A 26,721-nucleotide genomic window follows, 5' to 3' on the forward strand; every position below is an offset into this window, starting at 1 on the left:
TGATATTCCATCTGGCCATGTGCACCTGCCCAGGTTCCCAAGGTAGCTTGCTTGCCACGCTACAAAAACCCCAGGGTAACTTCTGTTTATCCTGATGGGGAAATAATGTGCCAAGTCGTTTCTCTGGAGAGAGAGGCCTTAATGCCATGGCAAGGCAGGGTGTGCTCCGGGTCACTCAGGTGCCACGATGGATTGGCAAATAGCCAAGAAGGGAAGAGGCTCTTCTTTCCAGGCGGATAACAGCCTCCTTGTTGGGAAGGGGATAATCAGTCCCAGCTGGAGGAGAGCGACCACATTCCCTTTGCTTTTCCATTCACATCTAATCTCCTGACATGAGTTTCTGACATGAGTAGCATTCTTGCCCAGACTCGGGGCCCCAGGGAGGGAATGGTTATTTAAGACAGCTGGCTCCCCGAGCAAGACATAGAACTTGATGATAAATGCTTACAGACAACTTCCCTTCCTCACTGGTCCCGGTCCCAGGTTAACTGACACCCCTGGAGATTTGCAAATAATAATAATAATAAATAAACACACAGAGGTTTCTTTGAAAGAATATCATGTCTCTGGATGCAAGGAAAAGATAAGAAACTCTGCGGGCATGCAGTTCATCAGTATTCCCCGGCTTACGGAATTCTTCAGGGAGGGATTCCTTTTATGCATTCCCTGTGAAACAGAAGTTTCCTGTGCCTTTAAAACCTGACTTGTGTTACAGTACAGAATAAATCTGACATACGCTTTTGTTTTGTCTTCCTTTCCTTTGTCTTTAGAAAGGGGCTACATCTATGAATTAGCAATTCTGTCACCTGGCTGGTTTTTTTTTTTTTTTTCTTCTGGAAGCATAGATAGCTCTATCTTGAATAATTTTAAGTTTTACTAATTTGAAATGTCTTTTCTTCCAGAGTTTATACTTCTTTTTAGGTCAAGAAACCCAGTTCTTTGGAATAGCGGTTATGCCTGTCTCTCTAGAGGGAAATGTCAGGCACTTGCTGCTGGTTCTGTCTCCTAATTGGAGATGAAGTCTGTGGGCAAAGAGTGAATTGCCTCACACGTTTTTCTCCCATTTGAGAACTTAGTCACTATAATAGTTATCAGATAGACATTGAAATGAACATCCTGAGGAAGTCAGATTTATTTGAGAGAATTTGGAAATATTGAGGGTATGTAGAATTTACCTTTGTGATTTATCAAAAGTAAATAATCCTGTTAAATGGTAAAATGATACTTTTTAAAAAACAAAAACTTTAGGAATAGATCAGTGAGCTAAAAAAAAAAAAAAAGTGGGGTGGGGGAGAATAAGTAAGAAAAACTAAGACCTGGTTAGGTTGTAAAATCAATACAGAGTGGGGAAAAAAAAAAGGAAACTTCAGGATGACATATTTGGTATGATATACCATACATAAAATTTTTACAGCACACTAAACAAAATTCCTCATTGTCTGTGGATATGTGCATCTGTAACACAAAGTCTAAAAACATGGTTTGGAAGGACCCCAAGAAAATACATGATAGAATGTTCCTGGGCTGGCGAGGAAGGAAGGAAGGAAGGAAGGGAGGAAAAATTGGGCTGGGGACCAGGAACAAAAGAGATTTTAACTGGTAATGTTTTATTTCCCCATATTAATGGGATCCGAGGCAAACATGAAAAAAATGTTGTTAATTCTGGGGGCTGGACAGTTTTGCCATACTCTCTGTTCCTAAATTTAGTATATAAATTATCTTAAAATGAAAACAAACAGGATTTTTCTACCTTTATTCTAAAGTTCCACATAAATGTAAGAAGAGGTGCACAATCAATAGACATGGCCCTTCTATGGGTATTTGCATTTATTTTAAGTTTTTTATTGATTGATTTTTGTTTGTTTTTTATGAGAGAGAAGCATTTGTTGCTTCTCTCATTTATGCATTCACTGGTGGACTCTTCCTTGCGCCCTAATGGAGCATCAAACCTGCAACCTGGTGTATTGGGATGATGCTCTGGCCAGGGAGGCATTTGTGTTTTTCAGAGCAGGTCTTGATAAACCAATGAACCTAACTGCTGAGCTCTCCAACTAAGTATTTTAACAACTTGCAAATGAGTTGTATGTTAGGGAGACAAGTTTTGGCTGTGTTTCAGGAACAGGTGCCTTCTAAACAGAAAAATCTAATTGTGGTCTTTGCCTCAGCCAATACCAGTTTCATGTTTCAAAATGTTGCCATGAATGATTCGAATGGATGGCATGCTTTTCGTTTCTGACTAGCCACAGGCACGTAACTTATTCAGAGGATTTCTTTGGCTGTACAGGTGAGATCTTCTGAAGACCACCCTGGGGAAATTTTCTCTCCTTGCTTTTTATGTGGGATTGATAGTGGTTTGAAAATGAACATTGTGATTGAAATGAAAATTTTTAATGTGTCATGTGAAAGTAGATGCAGCTAGAGAAATCAAAGTCTTACGTTTTCTGCAACCCAGAACTGCCCCCATTTATTTGGACTCAGAACTTGCCTACTTATCAGGCTGACCCGCACTATCAACAAAACAACAAGAAAGCCCACCGCATGGGAGGACATATTTGCCAATGTTATCTCTGATAAGGGTTTAATCTCAAAATTTTACAGGGAACTCATACAACTTAACAAAAGGAAGATAAACAACCCAATCAAAAAAATGGGCAAAGAACCTTAATAGACACTTTTCGAAAGAGGACATACAGAAGCCCAAGAAACATCTGAAAACATGCTCAAAGTCACTAGTCATCCAAGAGATGCAAATCAAAACAACAATGAGGTATCATCTCACACCTGTCAGAATGGCTGTCATCAACAAACGACAAGTGCTGGCAATGACTCGGAGAAAAAGGAACCCTCCTGCACTCCTGGTGGGAATGCAGACTGGTGCAGCCACTATGGAGGACAGTTCGGAGTTTCCTCAAAAAACTAAAAATGGAACTTCCATTTGACTTAGTAAAACCACTTCTAGGAATATATCCCAAGAAAATAGAAACACCAATCAGAAAGGATATATGCACCCCTATGTTCATAGCAGCTCAATTTACAATAGCTAAGATTTGGAAACAGCCTAAATACCCATCAGCAGATGAGTGGATTAGAAAACTGTTACATCTACACAATGAAATACTACACTGCTGTAAAAAAAGAAGGAATTCTTACCATTTGCAACAGCATGGATGGACCTGGAGAGCATTATGCTAAGTGAAATAAGCCAGTCAGAGAAAGATGAATATCAGATGATCTCACTCATTTGTGGAATGTAATGAACAACATAAAGTGACGAACAAAAATAGATACAGAGGCAAAGAAGCATTGAATAGACTGTCGAACTACAGCGGGAAGACAGAGGAGGGTTCTGAGAGGGGTGCAAGATCAACTGAAGGAGTTGTATGCATGCATCTAAGAAAAACCACAGACGCAAGACTGGGGGGGGGGGGGGGGTGAGGGCAGGTGCCTGGGAGTACGGGAGGCTGGGGGGAGGTCAATGGGGGACAAAGGGGACACATATGTACTACTATTTGTAATATTTTAAGCAATAAAAAAATAAAACAAATTAGGAAATACACAGAGGGAAGGAACTTTGTCATTAGATAGTGGAATTAGGGCACTAAAGTTTATTTTTTTTTCCTTCCCAAAGTCTCTAACCCTCACCCAGTTTGTTCTTATTATACACTAGAAATACCTCTCCCTAAGCCCAGCAAATATTAAGTGCCCAAAGTTAGAAGTGGGCAGAGGAGCTGCTTAAAGGGTCATGGGGGGATCTTTTTTATGTAAGAGGTGAAAGTTCAGAGCATGATGGCAAGAGAGGAGAAAAATAATTTTAAGATGAAAGAAACCTAAAAAGGGGACATGATTTTTTTCCCTATAAACCTAAATAGCCCTATGGGTAGACCAAAGTAATGTGTTTGTGCTGACAGTACTGAGTGGTCGATGTTTCTCAGAACAAGTGTGGAATTCATCGATGGAGTTTTTTCATTCCACCTTAACTGATGGTTCTCCCAGAAGGTCTTAGCTACCTGGATGCGCTCACCAAATGCTAAACTGAAGCCAAAGGTGTAGACTAATCCGAGGATGGGTTTTTAATGTGCAGAGAATATATTTCTGGAAAATGTTGGCGGTTTTGCCTTTATGTTAAAAATTTAAAGGTTATAATAGTAATACATATTTATACTCTTACAATTTCTAGTTTGGCAGCAAATGGAGTTCTATTCTAAAACCATATGAAGCGAACTTGTGCTTTTAATTTGTTTTCAGAAAGAGTTAGCCAATTTGTTTGAAGATATCAATTTCAGAACATACTCATTATTCCCTAAAGTATAGAGGTTGGCCCGAACTTGTGCTGACCTTATGACATTACTTAGAAGTTGATCCTTTAAAAAAAAAAAAAAATTCTAGATTTAAGCTTGCATACTTTTCATTCATTTACTCATAAAAGTAAGACAGAGAAAAATGGTCTGGTTATTTAGGTTTGAGACAAGTACAAAAACTTCTCTGACTTAATAAACTGTCTTACGTAGTTTTTCGTAGACTTTAAATCACACTGTTTTCTTCCTTAGGGAGTCATTGTGTGATCAAGCACAAAGTCAGATAGGCAGTGTTCAGATCTCAGCTCCTGCCTTACTGGCTGTGTGACCTCAAACAATTTTCTGACCCTCTCTGAGCCTCTGTTTCTTTTTGTGTAGAATGGGAATCATGATGCCAACTTCACTAGGTTGTTTTGAGGGTGAGTGCAAGTCATGCGTAAGTGAGACTCCTTGTATGTAATGTATAATTAGGTATTCCATGCTGGTTCCCTTCCCCTTCCTGTTGGGAACAGAGATTTGGGTTAGAAAATTGTCGCCTTTCACTTTGGTTCCCATTCACCTCGTCTGTAACTCCGATGATGTCCCTATTTGTTTATTATTTGAAGTTCACTGAGTCCCAGAGAGTGTTGACTCAGGTTCTGGGGACATCTGTTTGAAAACATTTAGCTCCAGACGTGACAATTACAGGAAATCTCGAGGTGGTTGGCTTAATAGGTTTCCTCTGACTTCCTGACCCGAATTCTAAAATGTTGCTCCAGCCTCTCTCCCTGAGTGGAAAGTTCTAGAGCACATTTGGAACTTTACCCTGAGGGAATTAAAGCTGGGGCCCTCCATGGGGGCAGTCAGAGGGTCAGTTTTGAAATGACCTATTTAATAGGAAGAGTGGTTATTGTCTCTGCTCCCAGAATGCATTTGGTAGCTGAATATCTGAGTTTTTCAAGACCCTTCCATCCTGAGCATAGAGATATTTACTGAAACCAAATTATTGTCCTCAAGGTTCTATGATTAGTCATGATTAGTGAATAGTCATTATGAGGAGACTATAGTGGGAGGAGGAAGGTTAGATCCAGTATTTTTAAATGAAAAGCAAACCAAATGCAGGGAGTCGTCTGTAGGTGCAATTAAGAAGCTTTTACTGTAAGTACCGCCATCTTTTAGCTTCAGTTCTGTTTCCATGGCAACCAGAGGGGTGGGTGAGTGCCAGGCTGAATGGTTTTACAGGAAGCTGAAAAACATTGCTATTCTGAGTAGCTGGCTTTTTGCTGTAGAATGGGATCCTGCTCCCACTGTATGCCTGCCAACATTTACTGGGAACAAAGCAGGGTATTTATGCTAATTATATTCTGAGTGGAGAGTAAAGAAATGGAGAGAGAATCTGAGCCCCTGCTTGCTGCTCTGTGAATTTGGTTTTCTGGTGGTGTTCCTAACATTTTGGAGGAACCAAATGACTTAACCTTTTCTTTATTTCAGATAGGGTTTCCCCATTTTAGCAGAACTTATATTCTAGAGATAGGACTGGTTAAAAAAAGGTGGTGGTGGTGGTGGTGGGTGTCTGGGATAATGTTAGTTATGGTGAACTCAGTCTGCTGAGCTGATGGCTTTTAAGCATCTGCAAAAGGGCAGTCTTTTTTTTTTTTTTTTTTTTTTTTTTCCAATGTCCCCTGCTAGCAATAGACAGATAACGGCTCAGAAGCTATTAGGCTTATCCTTTATTGTGTGTCAAAATTGTCATTTGGATTTTCTTTACATTTTTAAACGCTGTGTTTCTATTTGTTTGCATGATGGAAAAATTATGTATGGTAGAGAAGCCTTTGGGAGGCGTTCAAAATTAAGTGCAGTTTCCTTTTGACAATTTATGTCTTGTAACCTGACTATTCCTAGGAAGAAACAATAAGGATATTAATGCAGTTCCATTAAAAGCTTATGTAATAATTTTAATTTCAAGTAAAAGCCACTTACTAGACTTCTTTTCTGAGCTTCTTCAAATACTCTTTAGAAGTGAGCTAGAAAAAAATATTTTTTAATTACTCTTCAGTAGCCACAACCCTTTAAAGCTGAACGATGAAAACATTTAATTTCAACAGGAGGTGTGGACTTTCATATCTCTCTCTCTCTCTCTCTCTCTCTCTCTCTCTCTCTCTCACACACACACACACACACACAGTTAAAATTAAAATCTATAAAAAAATTCCAAGGTGCATTTTATACTTCTGATATCCAACAGCAACATTATTTTGTTTCTACAAAATGTCGTCTTTGTTCTTCGAGATAGACATTTCAAGGGTGCTAAGATTTTGACCCTGACTATATTTAGATAAGTTGATGCCAGTTTAAGCTAGCCTCTCACTGAGATCCAATGATGTTTCTTTTGCATTTTTATCAGATCTTGGAACTGTTAAATCAAATATACTTGGAAAGCACCTCAGGAGCCGGTTATTAAATACAACCTCAGGTCTCTGAATTTCCAACAAAAGGAAGATTGAATAGTGCATTACTTTGCTTTGAATCCCCGCTACTGAATGGCTCCAGTAGTAGATTTCACAAGTATCTTTTTCTCAAAACACCCTGAAATAATGATGAAAGACATTTAATTCCTCAATTAGTGCTTATGTGATCTAAAATGAGTTTTCAGAAAGTTACTTTAAGCTATCTAGAGCCAAAATTTGATCAACTATTTGCAGAATAACTTCTTTAAGGAGCTAAAGGATGTGACTGGTGTGTTCAAGGAGTTTATAGATTATCTTGGCTTAGAAAGCCAACATAAGTCCTATAACAAGGACTACCTTGCATGATACTGGGTTGACAGGAATTCACAGAAAGAGTGTAGATGCCTCCTCTAGAGATGGTTCCCTAGAGGAAGAGGGACTCAAAGCATTTTTTATTTCAAAAGAAATGTATTTAACAAAGCCTATGCATTGGGTGCCATGTACTCTGCTAGAATTACAGCGATGAGCTAGACAAAGATCCTGTATGTATGCAGCTCAGAGTCTGCTGAGACTCTGGACACAAAACCAGATCATTACCTCAATGGTAATGTCTATGCTGGACAAATTACAGAACCTTGAAGGAACACCTGAACGTGGAAGGCATGAAGATTTTGTTGAAGATTTCTTTGACTGAACTTGAATGGAAATAAATCCCAAGTGGGCAATACTATTTACCTACTTAAAATAGTGTTCCTTTTTTCCCCCCTCTCCACCAGAGTGCACTCCACTTTTCCCAAAAGAAATCTCCAAAAACATAAACATGTAAGCTTTTCTTAGAAACTAAAACAGATTTCAGAATTTCTTAGGAAGAGCTCTTAGAGAAAGCCAGCCTGCTTTCCCTTCCTCTCTTTTATAATGCTGGAAAGGGAAAGAAATAACATGATTTCCAAAGAGCGCCAGTGGGTCGGGAAATGGAGACCTCCTCTGGTTCACAATGCAACGTGCAGGGAAGAAGGCAATCCTGCGTCCTCTACCTTTTTTTGTTTCGAGGAAAGGATTTTCTGTGCTCCTAGTATGTGCATTGTATTTTAAGTCTTTGTATCTGTTTCTATATCCTTTAATAGAGACCAAATAGGGAAAGAAAAAGGAAAGTGGTTGTGGCAATCTGTTAGGAACGAGCACTGAAATTATAGCTGCCACCTATTCCCCTTGACCTAATTAATCTGTCTACCTAAGGGCCGAAAAATTACTGTTTTTAAATGGCGCACATTCATTTGGAGAGCTTAGATATGCTCCCATAGATACATTATTTCTCAGTTGGATGTCGCCCCATTAGATACTGCTGATTGCTTTAATTTCGTACCTTAGCAGAAATATTGCTTCTCATTTGTGCAGCTTTCTCTTATAAGCCACATAACATCCATTATCCCGGGAGAGCTTCTTGCATTGAAGAAGAAATTAAAAGCAAACAGGAGGTCTTCTGAACTGATACCCTTTCTCTTACCCTTGTTAAAAACGACTTTCGGACATTATTCATATTGTTGGTATTTTATTTCCCCACGTCAGATGTAGTGACATGGCCCCTAACTCAAGGTTACATTTAGTTTTTTTTAAATTTACGATAAAAGGAACAGACAGACCACCAGAGTTAAAGAACAAGAAATACATTTTAAGATAAAATTATTTGAGTGTCCAAACATATGAAATAGTCTTAGCTATTGAATATTTTATGGGATGCTATTTTCATTGTTATTTATTCTTTGTACTTCCTAATTTCATTAGTCTCCTAGTGCTACATTTTGCACTGAATTATTAATTTTCTTGTCCGTCTCCATGACTAGACTGTGTACACTTTGTCTTCTGTTTATGCCTGGCCTACAGCTGGTACTTGGTTAAAGTCAGAATGCATATAAAGCAATAAATTAATGTGGCTCCCATTGGTGGAAGAGTTATCTCAACTTACATTAGCCCTTGGACATTTTATAGATGTTTTCACTTTAAAAAATATCAACTGCTAGCAGTGCCCCAAATGCAGTTGATATTTTTTAAAGTGAAAACATCTAATAAAATGTGCTTGTGAAATTCAACCACAGGAAATAAATAATTGCATTGCTTGGTAGTGAAGATGGCAAAGTAGATGGCATCTGTGGCACCACCCACCCCAGAGAAATTATTCTGTGTCTTTGAACTCAATTCCAATAAGATAAACTCCATACCAAGCCACAGTTCCATCAACAAAAGTGTACTGAGCATTCAGCAAAGCTAGAACTCTGCTAGGGTCTAGAAAATGATGACCAGGAGGTGCATGTGCTCATCTGGAGGTCATGGCACTGAAGAGTGGTCAGAAAGGCAACTCTGGCTGAGGACCAGCAGGTGGGGAAATACAGTGGCAAGAGCCAGCACTGAGGTAGATGTGATCCAAGTGTCATCCATAAACAGGATTGGATAAACACATGCTGTATATGCATGTAACCGAGTTTTCCTTCAGCCATAGAAAGGAATGAAGTACTGATATGTGCTCCAACCTTATAAAGAAGCTATGTGAAAGATAACCGGTTGCAAAATGCCATTATGGTTTTATTCAAAGGATATGTCCAAAGTTGGCAAATCCATACAGAAAGTATTTTATGGGTGCCTAGGGATGAGGAGAGGGAGACCTAGAGAGTGACTGTTAATGGACATGGGGTTGCTTTTTAAGTGACGAACATACTCTTAATAGGTTTGGTGATGGTTGCAGAACTCTGAATATATTAAAACCAGCATGTTGTATACTATAAATGAGCTAGCTGTATGGTACGTGAGTTATGTCTCAATAAAGCTGTTTCACAAAAAAGAACCACCAGCACTGTGCAGACAGGGAATGCAATGTGGTGTTGATGTGGCTGAGGCGGAAGTATGCAGGATAAATGACAAAGACAAGAGTTGGAAGGAGGGGCCTGGTAGGTCCGTCCTGGGTGCCCTAAGAAGGAGCATCGTCTTGTCAATGAAGGAAGCCCCTCAGTGGTGTGTGGTCATCCTGGTACCTTTGAGAGACAGAATGTAGCATTGCAATCTTTCTTCCCACACCTGTGAGAACAGTGGTGCCTGAAACTAGGGAAGTAGTGAATACTGGGATTTAGGAACCCCGTTAATGTCCTGGTATCGCAGTGCTGTGTTCAGGTCACCCTCATTTTACTTAATCATGACCCCAAGGCATGAAAGTAGTGATGCTGCTAATTCAGATATGCCAAAGAGAAGGCATAGTGCTTCCTTTATGTGAAAGGGTGTGTATGTATAGGGTTTGGTACAACAATCCAAAGTTTCAGGCATCCACTGAGGGGTCTTAAAACGTACTCCCCTCTCACCCCCTTTCCCCCCCCCCACAGATAAAGGGGGAATCCAGTACTTTTCCAACCAGTTTTCATATATGAATCCCCCAAATACCCAAAGGTTCACTGTACCAGAGGTATAGAGAGTCATGGCCAGGGTGCATATTGGGAGTTGGAGCTGCTGGGAGAGTGAGGAAGGGTAGGTAGTAAAGAGACTAAACAAAGTAGAGAGACCCTTATTCACCCCAGCTTTGCTGCCCATTAGTCAGAAACCTGGAAAACATCGCTCTTCCTTGTGTGTGCGTCCTTGACCTCATGGGGTAGACAGGAATGTTGGTACTTGCCGTGACCACCTCATTCTGGTGTTCTGAGGTCAGGAGACACTCCGAAAGCACTTTACGAAAAGTAAAATTCTTAGAAATGCAATACCAAACAGCTTTTCATTCCAACTCAATATTATACATGAGGCATAAAAATGTATTTAATTTGGGTTGCTTTGTTCATAATAAAGCATGTCCCACCTAAAAAAAAAATGTATTTAGTTTTGCTGACTTTTTATTTCACTTATAACCTTTCTAATTTATTTCTTGGATGTGATTTTTTTTTTTCTAGGTTACTTGCCTGCAAGACTTTTTTGGTGATGATGATGTTTTTATTGCATGTGGACCTGAAAAATTCCGTTATGCCCAAGATGACTTTGTCCTGGATCACAGCGGTAAGGCAGTTCATGGTCCACCTGTGTAACCCTGAAACGGGTTTGGGATGTAGTACTGCCTTTGGGGCATGCTAAGTGGTCCTTAGCCCATCTTTGAAGAAAGATGGCATTGGCAGCATTCTATTTGAGTTAATGGAAGTAGAGAATGAAATCAGAGTATTTACCTACTTGTGAAAGAAAAACAAAACAAAACAACTAACCCTAAGTCAATGATTAAGTAAATTTCATTTTTAGCAATTTTGTTTTATCTCTTTACTGTATTTTTTTTTTTTTTGCCTTAGAAATGAATTTCCTGCCCTCTTTCAAAATGGGGGCTGGTTATGCTAACCTTTAATTGTATGGATAGTGTTGAACTTGAAACAGTTGTACATTTTCTGTGTCCATAAAGAGATAAAAAACGTAATAAATAAGTTGTTAATGATTTTTATCTTACTATTTTGTTTATAACTTTAGAAAAGCAATAACATGTATTGTTTATATATGCAGAAAAATAATGTAATTTTCATTGATGCGATAGGATAATTATTTTCTTTTTATTTTAGCCAATAGATGGAGTTTCAATTAATTAGCAATAACCTTGGTAATTTCCAATGTTATAGTTTCTGGAAATATTGCTTTAAATTTAAACCTATTACAGTAATAGTGATTATTTCCACCAGTGAAATCAATTTCATCTGTCACAAGGTAAAATCATACAGGCATAGCATTTTACAGAGAAGAGGGATATTAGAAATACAATCTCATGCTGTAAATTCATGAATGAGGGAAGTTTTTCAAAAATTAGACTCAGGGGGGACTCCTTCCATTTGTAATGATTCTGACAGTCCAGAATTAGAGAAACATATTACCAAATAAATATAATGATCCATTGGCTTTTCAAGATGGTCCATTCTGTGGAACCAGACTTCTTATGTAATCCCTTCTGCTTCCTCCTCCCCCTTTCACAGTTGCCTCGGGGAAATTTATCTACCTTGTGCTTGCGGTTCATTGATCTCCTTTTTTTTTGTTTTCCTTTTGTATCTTTCACTGCTGCCAAACCTCTTTGAGTGTTTCTGTACTGACTTACATAATCTCTGGGACTGGCCCTGCTTTAAACTGGTAATATGACTGCAAAGTCCTTAAAGAATTGCAGGTGATGGCCTTTCCTATGACCCAGGTAACGTTATCCCCGATTCTCAGGGATGATAAGGTTGCACAAAACATGCATTTACATGTCATTTATATTTTATATCTTTCTTGATGTTAGCATAATTTCATTTTGCAGTTCTTCTTTGATGTCCATCCTGGTCATTTTGAAAGTTGATACTATGCTTTCGGGTTGCAAAGTTAATTTGGGTGACAACAAAAACAACAATAATGAAACATGTATTGAGCACTTGCTGTGTATGCGCCAGCGTTGTACTCCATTGACATTATATGCTGTAATCATTCCCAAGCTAGTTGGATCCTGGCAATTATAGCTATAGATAGACTCCTTAGACAGAAGTGGAAGCTACTGATTGTTTCCCTCTCAATGGCTAATTCCTGAACCTTCTGCAAACTGGGCTGGTAATAGTGGCCTTTTCACAAGATTCTGTGAGGATTAAATGAGTTCAGATATAAAGCAATTAGAAGGGTACTTGGTTGCATAGTATGTGCTATGCTGTTGTTCATATTGTTATTATACCACCACCATCAGGTCTCAAAATTTTTCAATGAAAGCAGGTCTCAGACCTAATTCTTCCAAGGTTACACTTATTAGGAGGCAATTTTTTTTTTCAAAGTCTGTCATTTAACTTGGGTTGTAATCTTGATAAAATCCCAACTCTGTCCTGTTAGATTCCTCACAATGTCTTGCATTAATCAACATCAGTTAACCTAGTGTTAGTCGAGTAACACAACCCTCAGAGCTGGAAGCAGGACTCGGATTCCTAATCCTGGGCTGTGGTTCTGAGCTCCTAGTACTGGCTCTGTAGGTTTAGATATCCTGCTCATAGAGGGGCAGTGCCTTTAAGATGTTTCTGACTCATTCACACACCACTCCCTTCAATGGTGGAGTACTTAGTAGCATCCAAAGGCTGATGAACTGAACTGAAGTTGCTACAACCCCTCCCTGTGAGGTTTTGATTAGGGTCTTTCAAATGCTAACCATTGTCCCCTGATGTGTATATGCCTGATTAGTGTATTTCACATGTTAATTTATGGCCCCTGAGGTATCCATTAAAACCAACCCACATTTCAATCATCTTACATAAATTGAAATATTTTAATGCAAATTACAGACAGTATGTTATCTAATTTATTCCTTAGAACTATCCTGTGATGCAGATTTTATTTTTATGCCATTTTGAGGGGGAGGGGGTAGATTGTAGAATCTAACCATAGTCCCCTAGTTCCGTGGTTGGCAAACAGTGGCTTGAGAGCTACATATGCCTCTTTGGCCTCTGTGGCTCTTACAGAAACTACCACGGTCTAGGTGAGTCTATTTTGAAGAAGTAGCGTTAGAAGAAGTTTAAGTTTAAAAAATTTGGCTCTCTAAAGAAATTTCAATCGTTGTACTGTTGATATTTGGCTCTGTTGACTAATGAGTTTGCCGACCACTGCCCTAATTGACCAAGTCAAATCCATGATTTCATCCAAAATCTGCCATGAATTTAAAAGCTGTGTTCTTAATTATTCCAGTTAGAACTGCTTACTTTAGCTGTAATTAGCTCTGATACCCTACATGTTATTTAGCTACTTATGGGAAGACCAAAGTTACTGTTTAAAGTTAGTTTCCTCCTGTTTCGTGCTCCACACTTTGGAAAGATGGCACAGGTAGGGGTTCATAAATCAGGATTCTACATACCCTTTCCACCTACGTTCAAGATTTACAAAGCTTCTGCCTACCCATGCTGCTGTCTAAGCACCGTTGCCCATGTTTAGGTTAGGATCTGTGTGTATCAAGTTAGGACACTGGGCTGTCTGTGTCCATCTGGAATAATGAGGTGATGTTACAGATGTGTAGTCTCAAGGTGTACTTTTCAGGTGGTAATAGGAAAATGATCAGGTAATGGTTCCAGGCAGGCAACTGCTTTCCCATGTGACCTTCCTCTGGCTAGTATTGGCACCAGATCTATTGAATGCACTTTGCTTCTTTTCTAGAATGCCGTGTCTTGAAGTCATCGTATTCTCGCTCCTCGGCCAAGTATTCTGGATCCAAGAGCCCTGGGGCCTCTCGTCGCAGCAAGTCACCAGCCTCAGGTAGAGAAGGGGAGAGGAATGAGGGCTACTGGGGCCGAGTCTCCTTTTGTTTTCTTCAGTGATTATGAATCCTTGGTCTTCCCACTGCTTGTAGGCAGCCAGGTTCCAGAACAGCACGTAGATGACATGATTTTTAAAACAAAACAGTTGAAATCTGTTTCTCAAAGTTGTAGTAAGCCTCCTAAGACCCTGGCTTGTTTTGTTTGGACACATTTGTTTTAGGACAATCTTATTAGCTCAGTTCTTCTTCTGAGAAGCTTCGCATTTGACCACATTTGCATTTTAAATGTTGTGCTATATGATTGTGGACATTTTCTTCTCTTATCAATTTAAACCACACACACACACACACACACACACACACACACACACACCTAGCATAACAATGTATTTACTCAATAGGTTTCCACAGGCTTTTCCTTCATCAGTCACGCAATTTAATAGTAGCAGCAACTCTTCTTGGAAAGAAGTGCTTTCCTTATGTAAGAGTCAGACTTCACTGTTCTTCAGCTTCTCTCAGGCCCTAGGCCTATAGACTTGTCATCATGTTGACCCCTTTAGCATTTAAAAAAATATATAAAATATAAAAACGTCTCTAAATGTCTTGATGTATCAATCCTACAAGCTTTGTTTATAGTGTAATCATGAATAACTTAGCTGATATTACCAGGGGCAGGGAATTGGTTTTTTTTTGTGTGTGTGTGTGTGTTTTTTTCTGCCAAGGGCCATCTGGATCTTCACCTTATAATGTAATTCTCAGGCCATATAAAATTCTAAACTTAAAAATCAGCCTGCTAATTTGGTCAGACATTTTAATTAACTCACCCCTAATGCCTTGGCAGGGCCAGGCCGAATGATTTCTCAGGCTTTAATATGTCCCGTGGGCCCACCCTTGGGGGAAAGGCTTGTGAAAAACCACGATTTCACATGTGGGCGATCTAGAATATGTGAAAGTAGAATCAACAACTGTCTCAAGCATCAAACTTTTTATAAAATACTGCCTTTGGGGGGCCACTTTCCTTTTCACTGCTTCCCCCTTCAGCACCCACCCCACTTTCTCTGGGCTGGGTTGGTTCACCCTTCTGTTTGTGTGCAAGTTTAAGCCTGCTGAATAACCGCTCTCCTTGCTGTCTCCTCCTCCTCCTCCTCCTCCTCCTCCTCCTCTTCCTCCTCCTTCTCCTCTGTGTATACTGAATGTGCACAGTAAAGAGGGGTGGCCCCTACTCCAGTGCCTACTCTACAGCCAAATCCCCAGGTGAGCCATGGTTAGTATGGCTTTGTCACTCAGCTGAGTTTCTGTTGTTGTCATTTGCCACATTTCCTTTTCCTTTGCTCCATTTTCATGACTGTATCTGTCTGGCCCCCGCGTGCCTCTGTGCAGTACGCTGTGCTTCTTAGTACGGAGGGCGCTTCAGCCTCCCTTACCTACAGGAGGACCGGTCGTTGTCAGAAGGCCGCTAAGTGCCTGTCTGTGTGTAGCCACAGTCCTAAGCGATGGAGGAGGTACAGTGCCTCACGGGGGTTAGTTTCTAGTCGAATTTGGAAAATAACCTATTGAAAAAGATTACAGTTTGTTGGTAAAGTAAAAATGACTACAGTCACAATTGTACTATTCTATTGTCACCTTCATCCCGACCTTGAGCTTAATAGGCTCAATACTTTCTCTTCCGAAAAGAGTAGACAAATATGAGTTGTTGTTTTTTTAACTGAAAACATCTTTCTGCTGTTAAGCTTACTCGATGTTTTCTGTAAGTATCTCACACTGGGAAAGCTAACATAGTAGGAAATTTGCATAAATGAACTGAACTTACTATATGGAAGATGTAGATTTTTGTCAGGTTCTTAGTTTTCATTTAGTGATAGGTTTACAGGTGCTTATCCTAGAGTAAAATAACAAAATAAAAGTGGGGAGAGTGTTTCCAGAATCAGGTATTATGATGATTCCAATTTTGTCTCCCTGAGGTTGAAAGGGAAATTAATATACTGAACTGAAAGCATGTTTCATAGTCACATTTGTCTTTCACACCAAATGCTTCATAAGATCTATATATATAAATGCCTAAGCAAGCAGTCAACCATTTGACCAGTTGACAGATAGACCAGTAGCTATGATGCACATTGACTGCCATGGGGCAGATGCTCCAAACTGGTAGGTTAGCTTGCTCCTGGGGTTTGGCTGATTGGGACTGGGCGAGACAAGCCTGACACACCCTGGAACCCTCCCTGAATCCCTTCCTGGCCCGACAACTTTCTGTGGCCCCTCCCTTACTGTCAGGACCCATTACCCTGATCAGGACTAGGCTAGACGGGCCAGATACGCCCTGGAGCCCTCCTTGGCCCCGATCTTGCACTGGTGGGGTCCCAGATTGCAAAAGGGTGCAGGCCAGGCCGGGGGACCCCACTGATGCATGAATCCATGAATTGAGCCTCTAGTAGTCTATTAAATGCATACATCTTTTTACATTGAATTTGGTATGCTTAGTAATTGATTCTAGAATCATCGCATTCCAGTACCCCACGTTTTTAACAGTCCATGTTTGGATTTGGGTTAATAGAATAGATCTTAACATAAGTAAAAGGTGTGAGATTTAAAATAAAAAAAATACATGTTTATTGATTTCAGAGAGAAAGAGAGAGGGGAGAGAAAGAGAGAAACATCAATGATGAGAGAGAATCATTGATGGGCTGCCTCCTGCACACTCCACACTTGGGATCACCCTGCAACCCAGGCATGTGCCCTGACTGTGTTATTGAATCCTGACCTTTTGGTTTATAGGTTGATGGTCAAACTGAGCTATGCTTGCAGGGCAGGTGAGAGATTTTAAAGTCACCTTTCAGAGGGCAAGCGGCTTCTTTGTAGGATATTAACAATGCATTTCTAGAAAACTGAGACTCCAGTCAGTTGCTGGGACTTCACTGTGATTCTGAAACAAGTTGCTAAGCAGGGATGGGCAAAAATAGGTTTACAGTCCGTATGGAGAAAGACATGCAAGTTTTGATTATTACAGTAGTTTTATTAACTCCAAATAATGTCACAATGCTGCACCTGGAGATTATTATGTTAGGTGAAATAAGCCAGTCAGTCAGAGAAGACAAACCATCACATGATCTTATATGTTGCATCTCATGAGCAGAATAAACTGACCAACAAATAGGTCTGTATTTACTAATATTGTGTTCTCTTCCCCATTTCCAGCAAGGAAAGAGTTTTGTATTATTAAAAGCCACAGTACCCAGGAGTATAACTTGCTTTTATAGACTGCTTCGACTGTGGCCTACCTCTTAACCATTTAAAAAAAAATTCCTGGGGACTATTTGGAATTTCCAACAGAGCTAGGGACTTTGTAAAAATAATATTGCACTTTTTCAATCTTGGGACAGAAATATTCCCATGAGTTTTGTGGTTGACTGCATTCCTCATCCAAACTCTAATTTATTGTAATAGCAAAATAGTGTGTAAGAAGCACATAGAAGTTAATCTGGAAAACATAAGCGGGTAATAGTTACCATAATGGGAGCCTTCATAATTCTCCCTTTAGGTTTCTAGCTTGTGATGCTTTCATAATTGACCAGTATTTAAAAAAAAAAAAAGTATTCAGAGAAACCCTACTTGGTTTGGCTCAGTGGACTGAAGGGTCCCAGGTTCAATTCCATTCAAGGGCATGTACCTTGGTTTCAGGTACATCTCCAGTAGGGGGTGTGCAGGAGGCAGCTGATTGATGTTTCTCTCTCATCGATGTTTCCAGCTCTCTATCCCTTTCCCTTCCTCTCTGTAAAAAATCAATAAAATATGTTTTAAAAGAGAATCATTCAGAGAAAACAAGCAAAGAGTAAAGTCCCCAGATTCATTTCTTACCTTTGGGAGAGAATCAGGGGCGTAATGAAGGTGTGGGAGCATCGCAATGCCGCTGGTCCTTGCTCCTCTCCCTGTGGGCAGCAGCCGTGTCAGGGAGAAGGCACCATGGAGCCCTGCCCCATGCCCCACATTACCTCGCAAAGACTGGACAAGTGTGCAAGTAAGGAATTCTAAGGGCTACTCCTTAGAGAACATGTTTAGAGCCTTCCAAACACTATCAGGAATTTAGAGGGCTCCATGTGACAGTGTCTCTTTCGGATGAGAGTTATTTGCGGGGGGAGGATGTGGACATGTAGGTACTGACAGCAGTTAAACCCTGGCAGTGAGTATCCTTAAGAAACCCTGTTTAGGCCAGGGGTATACTGTTAGGGAGATTGTCTGCTACACAGATCACCATTGGCAGGAATTTGTTTTTCTCTCCTTGAGTCTCTCTTCTATCTCCATTCCAAGGAAGGCTTTGGCATTAGTGTGGTGTCTGAATGTTACAGAGAGCTAACAGCACTTACTGAGTAGGAACTGGTGGCCCATACAGATTGCTGTGTGGTACGTAGGAAAAAAGATCTAGGCTCACAGCAACTCTACTAGTTCATTGTCCATAATCATCTCTATTTTATGTGAATTCCTACTACTAGTTCCCTTTAAAGAGAATTTTAAAAACCTATAACATTAACTGAAATGTAACTTAATAGACAAAAAATCAGGGCTGCTGAATACTCTTAAAAGTTTTTAATTAATTGTATAGTTACCTGTTTTGTACTTGCACTCTAAATACCCACATACATTTGTTAAGAAAATGTAGATAACTGATAGTTATTTTGAGTAGTTTTCAATTAAAAAAAAATTAAAGTTTGGTAATTCAAAAGTAAATAGGACACTTTTTTGTTTTCACTGAATTTTTTTGTTAATCCTCACTGGAGGCCATGTTAATTGACTTTTAGATAAAGGGAATGGGAGAGAGGAGAAGAGATTCAGAGAGAGAGAGAGAGAGAGAGAGAGAGAGAGAGAGAGAGAGACAGACAGACAGACAGTCATCTATGTGAGAGAGAAATATTGATTGGTTGCCTACTATATATGCCCCAACGGGGGATTGAACCCCACAACCTAGTTATGTGCCCTGACTGGGGATCAAACCCTCAATCCTTTGGTGTACAGGATGACACTCCAACCAGCTGAGCCACCCAGCCAGGTCTTCACTGAATTTTTAAAATGGCAATACATACGCAAACATGACTTCATGGGTACCTGTCAACCCCTGTGGACCTAGGATTTATCTAATCCCAAATACCAAACCCAGGACTTCTACCTCCACCTAAGGACTGTTGCTCATCTTGTTTGTGTGTGTGTGTGTGTGTGTGTGTGTGTGTGTGTGTGTGTGTGTGCAATATCTGATGGGTTGTTTTTTGTAAATATCAATATATATTTTATTGACTTCAGAGAGGAAGGGAGAAGGAGAGACATCAAGGATGTGAGAGAATCATAGATTGGCTGCCTCCTGCATGCTACCTACTGGGGATTGAGCCCACAACCCAGGCATGTGCCCTTGACAGGAATCAAACCTGGGACCCTTCTGTCTTCAGGTTGACACTCTATCTACTGAGCCAAATCAGCTAGGGCTGATGTTCACCTTTTTAAATCCCCTAGTCAGGACCTTTATGGATGCATTTTGCTTTTTATACTTATTAACATCATTTAAAATAATAGGTGTCTGCTTTCTCATATTAATAAAAAAAAAAAAAAGGGAGATGCACTTTGCTTTGCTTTCCGTAGAGATGAATGGCCGTTTTGATCTACATTGGGCAAAAACATTAAAGATTCATGATAAAAATGGTTATAAATACTCCTTAGAAAAGAAAAAAAAGTATACCAATATTTGATGTTAACTACCAGCTCTGTGAAATTACAGCAGACATATATCAATTAGGGGAATCAATTAGGAATAAGCGTGAGTCATGTGGAACTGAGTATCGAGCATTCTGTAGTGTCAGTTCTGTGACCTGCCATCCCCTGGAGCAGCAGCGGCCGCACTCTTCCAAGCGTTGGCTCTGAATTGAACTTCAGCCTGAGAAGTATGTGGAAGTTTGGAGGAGGGTGTATAAAAAACAAACAAACAACAAAACAAAACAAACAAAAAACAACATAAAATTTGCTAAATGATGGGGAAGTTAATCTACAAAGAAAATGAATTAGAAATAAGTAGTCTAGATTAAAAAAAAAAAAGTTGAATGTTTTTGTATGGCCTTCAAACAAATAAGTAGATATTACAAGGAAAATGACCATTAATTTTCTTTTTCCATTAATAATGCACTTAGAAAATATGTTTGGATTATGGTGGAACTGATTTGGGAGAGCCATAGAAAGTCTCGGTTATTCAGATAGAGAATATTGGAGGTTATGAGACAATCTGCATAAAAAACCATTACAAAGATAACACTCATTCATCCCTACTCTTGCTGGTAGGCAGGATATATGGACAAGTTCTCAGACTCATCTCTAGTTCTATAATGTTCTGTATCTTTGTCTGTGTCACCGTTGGAAAGCTATTACTGAAAATAATCCTAGCTCCACTCCTTATTTGTCTAATACTTTGTCTGTAATACAGTATGATGCGTTGCTCTTGCTTTTTGCTGGTTTGCCATCTGCTTTGAGCGTTAAATGAATGGAAGCTTCATGCATGTGCTTAGTGTTTGGACATGGTCTGGTTGTCTTGAGTTTTCAGTGACCTCTGACTCCTTTGTGTCTCCTGGTCAGTTAATGGAACTCCCAGCAGCCAGCTCTCCACCCCTAAATCTACGAAATCCTCCAGTTCCTCTCCAACCAGCCCAGGAAGTTTCAGAGGAGTAAAGGTATGAAATAGTCTATGTGGCATGTTTGCATGACTTTGGTATTTTGAGTTGCATAGCTGAGCAATTTAATTTGTTCAGGGGCTTGGGTGCAGTCACAGCTAGAGAAGGAAAGAGGTTGGGATTTGGACCAAAAAGACATGGCTTTGACATGATCTGTCTGGTGAACCTGCATCCGCTTTCATTTTGTAATGTTGGCCAACTTGATTAACTCTTCTGAGCTGAACTGTTCACTTACCTAAAATGGGAATAGAAGGTTGTGGTTAGGATTGAGTAACATGGCAAAATACTGTCAGTAGTAGTTTTCCTATTATTAGCAAAATGCCTGGTAATGATGAAGCCTGGACAACTCAAAGATTCTTCTTAAAATCTCATTTTGAATCACAAATTTAATATTACTAACATAGTTTGGCCTTGCATTTATAACTGCTTATATACACAAGTAGTAACACAAAAACAATATATTCATTTTGATGAAGAACTCAGAAGTTAATCTTAAGTTTTGAATGTGATGTCCTTATATAAACAGTAAGTTCACATGATTACCAGTTGGTTTCTTAGGCATTTTATCTAATAGGGACAAAAATTATGAGTAAAAGCAAATTTGAAAAATTTCAATGAGCTTAATTTGACTTAGTAACTCTCAATAATTTAAATTTACAAGAGAAAATGTTCCTGGTAAAGTAGCAATAAATTGTTGAAGTTAAAGATGGACAATTTCCTTCCGTAGAAACAGCCAGATTGTCTTTGTGAGAACTTCATGGGAATGTTCTCTGAGAATACCTAAATACATAGAGTGCCATCCGTGTATATGTGAATGTGTACATTAACTTTCATGCTCCTGGTGTGTTGGATTTGACAGTGGAAATATTCCCATGAGGAATACATTCTCCACAATCAGTGTCATCTGGGTGTTTGTGTGTGTTTTTAAGGATGTTGAAAAATGTTTTTCATTAGTAAATTACCTGGTGGAACACCCCCCCCCTCGTCCCCCCTTTGAGAGAATGAGGAATGAGAACTCGCCAAGTGGGGCATCCAGACCCCTTCAGAGCCATGAGTTCTGTGGTTCCCCCACTTCTCAAAGGGTTTCATTCTCCCTCTGACTCTGAAGTTTGTTCATCCTGCCCTATGTTGTGTTTACCCCAGAGTGAACTTGCATGGTTCTCATTTAAGTGTCTGAACTTTAAAAAAAAAAAAAAAAAAAAAAAAAAGAAAGAAATTTTGTCCTGAAAAAGACAGACTGTTTTTGTATCTCCTTGCTTCTGTTGATTGGCAGGATTTGGACTGAGGCCAGTAGTAGGTTTGGGATTGGAAGTCCTTAGCGCTCACCTACCTCTGTGTGCTGGGCTGGGCGCTCCTTGTTTTTATAACAACCAGGCATGAAGCGCTGAATTGGCATAGGTCAGTTCACAGTTGGATGCCAATGGAATTCGGAACCATCAATGCTAAAAGACATCATGTAAATTAAAGTTCGCTATAATTTAAGTATTTTTAGCTTTTCTTTCCCAACTTATTTTCCCCCAGAATAGATCAAAGGTGCACTATTTTTAATTTGAGTAAATTTCAAGAGAACTAAAATAAAAATAAATATGCGTTGATTCACCTTTGTTCTAGTTGCAGTTGTTTTATCATTTGTTGAAGCAAAAGCAAGTGGCTCCTAGTGCTGGTAATTGTTACCCCAACATGAGCTGTCTGGTGAGCCTGTGCAAAGTCATTGGGATTTTCCTCCAGGCCATTGATCCAGGCAGGGCTGGGATCCTTGACCTAAGGCTGGTACTTCACTCCCCGCTTACCAAGGGTCGTGGTCATTTTCTCCTTTTATGTTATCCACTGGGGACAGGGGTGGGGGTTGGGGGTGGAAGTGGGTCCCTCAGCCCAACCTGCACCCTCTTCAATCTGGGAGCCCTCAAAGGAGCCCTCTCCAATCCGGGAATTTGTCTGTCTTTGCAATCAAATGAGCGAATTATCTGAGACCCTAACCCAGTTTGGTTTGGTGCTCACAGAATAATAGAGGTCTTTTTTTTCTTTTTTCTCTTTGCTCTATTGGTGGAGATTTCCTAGTAGTTGCAAGATATCTTCCTTTAATTTTTCCTTGACACTCTGACTTTACTTATGTTACCCACCTTTGCTTTCCCTCCATCCCCCACCCACAACAGTAAGTTGTTCCTGGCTCATTTGCTCTAGTGTCTAGGAAATCCCACAATGCATTTGCCACCAGAACTACAATTCCCAGCATTCCTGGTGTCCCCCATGCTCTTGGTTCCGGCTTCCAGTCCAGGGGCTGCACAAGGAAAAGGACTGTGAACTTCAGCTGCTCCTAGGCTGAGCTAATAGGACAGGACACCCACCCTGCTCCAGGCTGCTCTGTGCCTGCATACCTCCGAGACCCCCACAGGCCTACCATCTTTGTCAGGTTGATTTGCATACTCACTCCTGATTGGCTGTGGGGCATCTCAGAGGTATGGTCAATTTACATATTTGTCTATTATTGGTGTAGATTGGTAACCTGGGCTCCCATCTTTCTTCCTGGTCCATCTTCAACTCTGAACACAGCCCTTTTTGGTTGATGCCCCTGGGTCACTAGGTGCTGCTTGGTGCTCAGAGTACACATCGCTCCTTCACACATGCATACAAATCCCACAGATCATTCACATTTCTAGATTGAAAATTCATGAAATTTTAAAATTGTAATGATTTGTATCATTGCTGAGACATTAGATGGTTGATTTCACTATGCTAAGTTTGTCTTAATTATTATAGTAACCTTAGCATTTAGCACACAGGTCCCTTTGGGGCACATAGTAAATTCTGAAGGGTAACTTATTGATGTCAAGAAGAATAAAGGGAAATGTTGATTTCTGGAGGTAAAAAAAAATTATCAGTAAAGCAGAGAGCAGAGATCTTCCCAGGCCCCTTCACCCACCCCCTCCTCCACCACCCCTGAACCCGTGGGCTTTGCTAACAGCTGTGAAACCTCTGGATTTTCTTTCTCTCTCTACAATAAGGACGTTTGATTTTAAAGTACCTCTAAAAGTGCTAGGATTATAGTCTCTTTTTTTTTTTTTTTTTTTTTTTTTTTTTAAGTTGCCAAAAAACTTATCTAGGATGCTGAGGATTCTATTTCTCATCTTACTTTAAAGCTGATGTAGACTCGGCCAAATTTTACATCAGATATTAGCAGCTAAATGAGTCCCTGCCACACTGACCAGTTTTTAGGACACAATGCTAAACATCTCCACCCCTGCCTATCCCCACGGGCCGTGCCTCGTGGAAAATTCATCTCATTACCCTTCTCAGCAATCTGTGCTGCATATTGTCATCGGGATGAAAATCTGCCCTGGAAGAACTACAACTTAGTCATATGTTACCTACTGTATAAAATAACCCTAATTTCAATGTCATTGTGAAGCTCTAGTCAGCATCTGTCCACATTTGCATTATTCTCCCCATTCAGCAACATTACCAATGGAGAATTACAGATAATTATTATGTGTTAGTGCTATGCTTTTTCTCTCCCCTTCATTTACAATCACCCATTAAGATCAATTAAGAGGGGATGTGAGACAATGGAGGACTGTTTTTCATGGGCTGAAACTTTTTACCACTATTTGTCCTCATTAGAAGCTTTATGGCTTTGGGGATAGATAATCTTTTCCAGAGAATCAGAGCATTGACAAAGCACGCTAAGCTGGGATGGCGTGTGCAGGCATCGACGCTCATGTCTCTCTATCTGCTAGGACACAAGCTTTGGGCAGATTTTATTTATTTATGTTTTACTGTCTGGGTTTTACTTCATAGGGAATTTAAGCAAACAAGTCACAAGCAAGCAGAGTTTGGTGTTCTACCACAATTTATCCCCCCTTTGTGCCAATTTCTGGGAATTGATTTGGTGCTTTGGTGGGAACACTGGAAGAACTGAAAGTGAAAAGAGAGTGACTTATAATGTTTAATCTCTGACCACAGTGTCAATGGCATTTCTGTTTGCCCATATACAAGGATGAGATACACAAAAGCAGCCCTTTCTCCACAAAGGCACTCAGCGTGTTCTCCCCACTTTCCTTGAGGGGACAATGTCTGCACCCATAAAATGTCCTGGCTCTCTGCGGGCTGGACACAGTCTGCAGAGGAAGCAAAGCATTCTTCCAATTGTAAGAAGTTTTTGCAGGATGGGAGCTTAAAATTTAATGTGGTGACTGAGTAATCAAGGTTCTGAGAGCCTTTAGGACGACTGAGAGTGAGTTGTACCTTGGTTGTAATTTTTCACTTTTGCTAGGTACTTCAAACCATTGCATGTGAAACAGGAAGTCGTCTCGGATCTTTTAATGTAGTGTTCATTTTATAGTTGGAGAAACAGGTTCAGAGACGTGATTTGCTCAAGATCCCAGTGGCCAGTGGGATCGCTGACCCTGTCAGTGGTGCCATCAGCACACGGGAAGCCCAAAGGCCTTTGCTGTCAGTCCAGTTCCTGCCACATTGTTCTGGGCCCGTGTCGGAAAGGTGATGGCTCTTCAGGACTCTGTTTTTCTTTTGCCCTCCTTCATAGTTAAAACTTGCCAGAGTGCCAGAGTATCTGGGATTGGTCTTGCTTGCCTATTCATTTAGCTCTGTGACCTTGGGCAAGTCACATCACCCTTCATTATAGAAAGGGGAATAGGACCTGCAGCCCAGGGTTGAGATTAATTGGTTAAATATAGAAAAAGCCTCAGAATAGATTTGTCATTCTTTCTTGGGGTTTTTCCAGGTTCTGTTTTCTCATGAGGGCAGTTTCACTGACAAAAAAGAAATGGACATTCAGTGTAGTGTAGGAGAAGAAAAGAGAAAGTGAGACAAGTCAGACTCCAGATCTTATTTCCACTTCTGATTTATTACCACTTTCTACGATGACTTTCCCTCCCAACTCTATCTTTCCTCCCCTCTCTTCCTATTCTAGTCCTATTAGTAATCTGTAGATAATTCTATTAGCTATAAGTTATCCCAAAATTTAGCAGCTTAAAACAACAATAAAAGATTTAGTTTTTTTAAAAATCACACCGTTTTTGTGGGTCAGGAATTCAGGAGCAGCTTAACTGGCTGGTTCTGGCTTAAGAATTTTGATGAGGTTGGTTGTCTTGTGGTGTCAAGAGGATGCTGGCTCTGGGCAGGAGGCCTCTGTTCTCTGATGTGAGCCTCTTCATAACTGGCCTGCGTACCCTCCGAGCAGGGCAGCTGGGTTTCCCCAGAGCAAGAGATCCGGGAGTGCCATGCAGAACCTCTTCTTTCTCTGACCTAGCGTGGAAGGCTGACGCCATTTCCTTCATAGCTTAGAAGTCACACTCACCAGCTAGTTCCGCATGGGAGGAGGGAGGAGACTACACAGGGGCACAAATGCCAAGAGGCGAGGCCCATGGGAACCATGTTGGAGGCTGGCCCCTTCTCTCTGCTTTCATCTCTGTATCAAGCCACTCAGCATTTCTTTCTTAGGCTGCCCCTGCCCCCTCAATGGCTTTCTGTACCCTGTCCTTTGGCGCTCTCTCTCCCTGTTACTACTTTGTTCTCCTTCCAATCCTTTTGTTCTCTAGAGCCATCACTCCCTGCACATTCCCTTCTCTCCCCTTCAGCTCCTAGAATCCCACCTCCACCGGCATTTTCTTCTCTTTATCCCCATCTTCCTGAGCCTCTGTCTTCCCCTCGACCTCAGAGGTGACCTGTTTCTTCTGCCCAGCTCTGCGGAGTCCCCTCCATCTAGCTGATCACCCCCTCCCCCCATGGGAATATTTACTATGCTTAAATCACAGCATGTTCTTTGGGACAGAGCGGCAATAAAGAGTACTAAATGTGTCATCAGCTGCTAGATGGATGAAGAAAGCATTTCCCTGAGATTTAATTCATCATCCACATCCCAATTTAAGACTTTCAAGGCGGTAGTAACTTCAGGTTTTCAGAATCCGGGGCACATCTGCGGACACTGAATAATAAAATGTCTCGCATTTTGAGGCTGAAGTGTATGCCCAGAGGCTGTCTACTGTGAGCATTCTTGTTGGTTAAAAGAAGAAACAAGAAGAAGAAAAAAAAAAAAGTAC

At 40.4% G+C, this 26,721-nt stretch overlaps 1 protein-coding gene across 5 annotated transcripts in view; it reads left to right on the forward strand.

The window, feature by feature from the left end:
- Positions 1–26,721, forward strand: part of DCLK2 (doublecortin like kinase 2) — a 135,245-nt gene that overhangs the window by 71,718 nt on the left and 36,806 nt on the right. For 3 of the 5 annotated variants that reach the window (XR_014795100.1, XM_084884904.1, XM_084884903.1), the window contains exons 3-6: positions 10,642–10,744; positions 13,868–13,966; positions 15,171–15,221; positions 20,571–20,665. Coding sequence is in view for 4 of the 5 variants with exons in the window: in XM_084884904.1 (XP_084741030.1) it covers positions 10,642–10,744; positions 13,868–13,966; positions 15,171–15,221; positions 20,571–20,665 (348 nt within the window). In the remaining variant the exon portion in view is untranslated. The remainder of the gene's footprint in view (positions 1–10,641; positions 10,745–13,867; positions 13,967–15,170; positions 15,222–20,570; positions 20,666–26,721) is intronic. The other 2 variants (XM_084884905.1, XM_084884906.1) reach the window with 1 other exon arrangement.

This window comes from Pipistrellus hanaki (assembly GCF_964339955.1).
Source record: "Pipistrellus hanaki genome assembly, chromosome: 5".
Classification (NCBI taxonomy): Eukaryota; Metazoa; Chordata; class Mammalia; order Chiroptera; family Vespertilionidae; genus Pipistrellus; species Pipistrellus hanaki.